The sequence below is a fragment of the Prunus avium genome, chromosome 8 (assembly GCF_965620075.1).
Source record: "Prunus avium chromosome 8, drPruAviu1.hap1.1, whole genome shotgun sequence".
In the NCBI taxonomy this organism is placed as follows: Eukaryota; Viridiplantae; Streptophyta; class Magnoliopsida; order Rosales; family Rosaceae; genus Prunus; species Prunus avium.
The window spans coordinates 2192111-2196892 of NC_142291.1; the positions used below are offsets into that span (position 1 = coordinate 2192111).

Consider the following 4782-nt stretch of genomic DNA (forward strand, 5'->3'; position numbering starts at 1 on the left):
CTGCTCACTGAGTGACGAAGAGCGAGCAACAGAGTGACGAAGAGCGAGCGCCTCCCTACACACTAGACACAACCCAAAAGAACAATCTCTCGAGACATGCAGGGCTCCCTCTTCCTTGACACCAAAACTCTTGCATGGCCTTCACGTGGCCACACCCAAACCTCCTCCCACCACCTCCACCGCCTCACTCCACCAAATCCCACCATCAAATTCCGACAACCACCGCCAATCTCCGCCGTCGCCACCTCCCCACCGCCACCTCTAACTAGACAAAAGACCCACTCTCTGCCCCCTGAAAAAGTCGAGATCTTCAAGTCGCTCGAGGGCTGGGCCTCCCAACACGTCCTCCCGTTTCTAAAGCCGGTGGACCAGTGTTGGCAGCCCAGCGCATTCCTGCCCGACCCAGCACTCCATAAAGGGGAGTTTCTGGATCGGGTTCAGGAACTCCGTGATCGGACCAATGGGCTTCCCGACGAGTACTTTGTGGTGCTTGTCGGGGACATGATCACTGAAGACGCATTGCCCACTTACCAGAGCATGATAAATGGGCTGGACGGAGTTAGGGACGAGACTGGAGCTAGCTCGAGTCCGTGGGCCCGATGGACTCGGGCCTGGACTGCTGAGGAGAATAGGCACGGGGATCTGCTCCGCACGTTTCTTTACTTGTCGGGTCGGGTGGATATGCTCATGATCGAGAAAACGGTACAGTATCTTATTGCAGCTGGCATGGTGAGTCCAATACATAAATATATTTTTTTTCCTAATTTCGAATTAATTAGCTGCATAAGCTGTTTTTTATTTGATTGGGAAAAAAAAAACCCATTTTTTTCCTTAAATAAAAAAGCACTTTTTGGATTAAAATAAGCGTTTTTGGCTTATTTCCCATATATTTGTTTTTCTTTTGGTTCTATTGTTTGATTTTAAATATTTTTCAATTATTTAAAATTAAAACATATGCACTTTTTGGTTTTTGGCTGTTAAATGAGCCAATTTCGTGTTTTTAGAAAAAATAATTTTTTTGTGTGGCATTATATTATAAAAATAACTACTTTTGGGTTTCTTTAAGAAAAGCACGTTTTGGCTTTTTAAAGAAATTGCTTTTTTTGCTTATAATTTACTGCAGGAGCCAGGGACAGAGAACAATCCTTACTTGGGGTTCGTGTACACGTCGTTCCAAGAGCGAGCCACGTTCATATCCCACGGCAACACGGCTCGGCTGGCTAAAGACGCCGGTGATCCAGTGCTCGCGCGCATATGCGGAACCATTGCATCCGACGAGAGGCGCCACGAGATGGCATACTCTAAGATTGTTGAAAAGCTCCTCGAAGTGGACCCCACTGGAGCAATGGTGGCGATTGCTGATATGATGAGGAAAAAAATCACGATGCCGGCGCACCTTATGTACGATGGGGAAGAACCCAAGCTATTCGAGCACTTCGCCGCAGTTGCTCAGCGGCTGGGCGTGTACACAGCTGATGATTACGCTGACATCTTGGAGTTTCTGATCGGACGGTGGAGGTTGGAGAAGTTGGAGGGATTGACGGCGGAGGGTGCGCGTGCACAGGAGTTCGTGTGCGGGTTAGCGCCGAGAATAAGGAGGCTTCAGGAGCGAGCGGATGAAAGAGCACGGAAGATGGGCCCGCATGCGGTCAAGTTTAGCTGGATCTTTAATAAAGAAGTCTTGCTGTAATTAAGTAATTAAGAAGTTAATTAGTAGCAATGGGAATGTAATTAGGAACTTAAATCAAGACTTATTTTTGGTATGTAATTAGAGTACTTAATCTAGACTATTTTGGTGCAGAAGAACTTTCCTCTTTTTTTTTTTTTTTTGGTAGTTGTAGATGTTTACGCACCAAAAAAGAACAAGAAAGTATGTGCATTACCTTTTTTAAAAGCCAAAAAAAACTCAAAGCATCGATTATAATCGGTTTAAATTTGTTTAAAACAAATAGTATAGCCTCCCAGCTATAATCGGTTTTTCTTAAAAAACTTTTTAAAAGAAACAGTATAGCCAGGCGGCGACACTCAGTTTTTTCTAATTTTTTTATATAAAATTAATAGTATAGATGCGCGTCTATACTCGGTATTTTCCAATTTTTTAAAAAGAAATCGTATAGCCGCCAGGCTATAATCGGGTTTTAATTTTTCTAAAAAGAAATAGTATAGCCGCGCCGCGATACGCGGTATTCCCTTTTTTAAACAAAATAGTATAGCCGGACGGCTATACGCGTTTTTTAATTTTTCAAAAAGAGATTGTACAGCCGCACGGCTATTCTTAGTTTATTTTAAATAAATAGTATAGCCGCGCGGCTATACAATTTCCTTTTGAAAGATAAAAAAAGGTATATAGCCGCGCGGCTATTATTAGTTTATTTTAAATAAATAGTATAGCCGCGCGGCTATACTCTGTTTTCAGTGTTGAGATTCATGACACCCAAACTTCTAAGTAGGTTAGCGTACGTAGTGGATATGTCCAATCACTTACTTCAAGGGGCATGTCTCAATTCTCAGACTCCTGGCCCAATTGATCTGGTGGAGTCAACCATTTTCATACGAGCATTTCTATAGTGGGGTACTTCCTCTCACGGCCGCCCCTTGGCCTTGGGAATTGCTCATCACCCTCTTCAAAATCCCCCTGCAATTCAAAGCAATAGTGTCCAACAGATGAACTCATAATGTGGCATTGCCTGGAAAGATGCTTATCCCAAAATCCAACATATGAGGGTATTGAATGATCTAAGAATAAAGCTCACATATGCATACACGTGACGTCCAGTCTTCTCATGCTCTCATGCCACAACCTGAAAAGCTACAGACAAAGGGTTTATGTTCAAGGTGTACTGCCCTGACATGTTGATGGAGATTTGATTTCTGCAAACGTATAAGCAAAATCAGAAAATGAAACAATAAAAAAAACTGACAATGGCATCATTATTCACCACTGACGCACACACACAAGGCAGAATACAAAAAGAAGATCAAATTCAGAAATGAAAGCTACCATGAGAATTCTCATGCTTCCACAGCTTTGAAGCAAATTTGAACACCTTTCCACAATCCTGGCATACATGCTGCTTCTGACCTCCAACATTAGCCAAAGCATCATCCTCATTGTGGAGTTCTTTCACATGCCTCCTCATGTTACCTTGGGAAACAAACCCACGATTACAGTTTTCAATCGGACACTTAAAGAGTTTCCCTTGGTGCTGAAGAAGATGACGATTTAAGTGGTCCTTTCTTCTGAAGCTGGAACAACAATCATCCACCGAACAAACGTATGGCCACTGTAAAGAATAAGGTAAATGAATTCAGGAACCAATAACCATAGTTTCAAAATACAAGTGAACAAGCATTCAATTCTAACTGAACAGTACGTGATTGAGGCTTGCTTGATGGAGCTTCCCAGGAGGTCTCCCACCTGGTACTAGTCCATTCAAGTCAAACCCTCACGCATTTTGGACTTCTTTGTGTGGGATCCAATGCTCCAAATTGTCCAACAGATACTTCTTTAAAATGTCGATTCCTGCAAAAGTTATAACTTCAATTGATGCAAATACTACAGAAACCTCATCCAAAAAGTAAAAATAAGCTAAAAGGAATTCACGAACGAATAACCAAATAATTTCAAAGTGCACATGATCAAGCATTCAAACCTCAAACTGAGCAGTACGTGATTGAGGCTTGCTTGATGGAGCTTCCCAGGAGGTCTCCCACCTGGTACTGGTCCATTCAAGTCAAACACTCACGCATTTTGGACTTCTTTGTGTGGGATCCAATGCTCCAAATTATCCAACAGATAGTTCTTTAAAATGTCGATTCCTGTAAAAGTTATAACTTCAATTGATGCAAATACTACAGAAACCTCATCCAAAAAGTAAAAAATAAGCTAAAAGGAATTCACGAACGAATAACCATATAATTTCAAAGTGCACATGATCAAGCATTCAAACCTCAAACTGAGCAGTACGTGATTGAGGTTCACTTGATGGAGCTTCACAGGAGCTCTCCCACCTGATACTGGTCCATTAAAGTCAGAAACCTGTCGCATTTTGGAGTTCTTTGTGTGGGATCCAATGCTTCACGATATCCAAAGGATAGTTGTTAAAATTGTTGAATCCTACAAAACAAAATTATCTTCAATTGATGCGAAAATTACAGGACCTTCACCTGAAAAGGAAAGTTATAGACACAATCAGCTGTAATGAAGCTATCAAACTAATCGGTAGCAATATCAAGCTATACAAGCTGCCGCTGGTTTCCTTAAGACAACTTCAGACACCAACACTATGGTATGGAATCATGTGAAGGTTATTAACAATTTAAAGTTAACAGCAAACAATACCTCAAGGGAATGGCTTTGCATGTGTTGCTTGAGATATGCAGGTTTCTTAAAAGTAGCACCACATTCTTGGCAAGTATTGGATTTTTCCCACTCTCCTTCCCCATCCCCATCACCCTCTTTGGCCATCACCCTCTTTGGCCTTTTCCATCTCTTCGTGTATCAAAAGTAACCAAATTATAAGTAAAAATTAACATAATCAATCTGAAGACAACCTGATCGGTGCATATTTACATATCATTTTGTACCCTTCTAGCTTATGATTTGGTTATGTTTTTGAGTTAAACTTGTGCTTTTAATCCTTTTTGTGTTTATCTTTCAGTTCATTGAGCTTTAGGTAATAATGAGGGCTTTGGATAGTAAATGATGCAATCCATGCATGTTAGGGCCTAATTTGGATGAATGGATGAAGAGCTTAAAGACAAACTCAATTTTGGCTACAG

General features: G+C 41.4%; 1 protein-coding gene and 1 pseudogene across 2 annotated transcripts; one reads left to right on the top strand and one right to left on the bottom strand.

The window, feature by feature from the left end:
• Window positions 1-1806, top strand: FTM1 (Plant stearoyl-acyl-carrier-protein desaturase family protein). The gene is made up of 2 exons (XM_021977962.2): window positions 1-729; window positions 1124-1806. Exons 1-2 carry the CDS (start codon window positions 97-99, stop codon window positions 1688-1690), a joined length of 1200 nt encoding a protein of 399 aa, XP_021833654.1. The 5' UTR covers window positions 1-96; the 3' UTR covers window positions 1691-1806.
• A 964-nt stretch (window positions 1807-2770) lies between these two features.
• On the bottom strand, window positions 2771-4468 carry LOC110747758 (transcription factor IIIA-like; annotated as a pseudogene). Its single transcript, XR_015826251.1, has 4 exons — window positions 4315-4468; window positions 3951-4082; window positions 3002-3284; window positions 2771-2871 (listed from the first exon to the last, which is right to left on the bottom strand). The product of XR_015826251.1 is annotated as a transcription factor IIIA-like (transcript).
• Between the last annotated feature and the right edge of the window lie 314 nt (window positions 4469-4782).

What these genes read in the sequence shown, in the direction of transcription:
- FTM1 (XM_021977962.2), top strand. Translation starts at nt 97, where the DNA reads ATGCAGGGCTCCCTCTTCCTTGACACCAAAACTCTTGCATGGCCTTCA. An exon ending in ATCTTATTGCAGCTGGCATG is followed by an intron (nt 730 to 1,123) that starts GTGAGTCCAATA and finishes AATTTACTGCAG; the next exon opens with GAGCCAGGGACAGAGAACAA.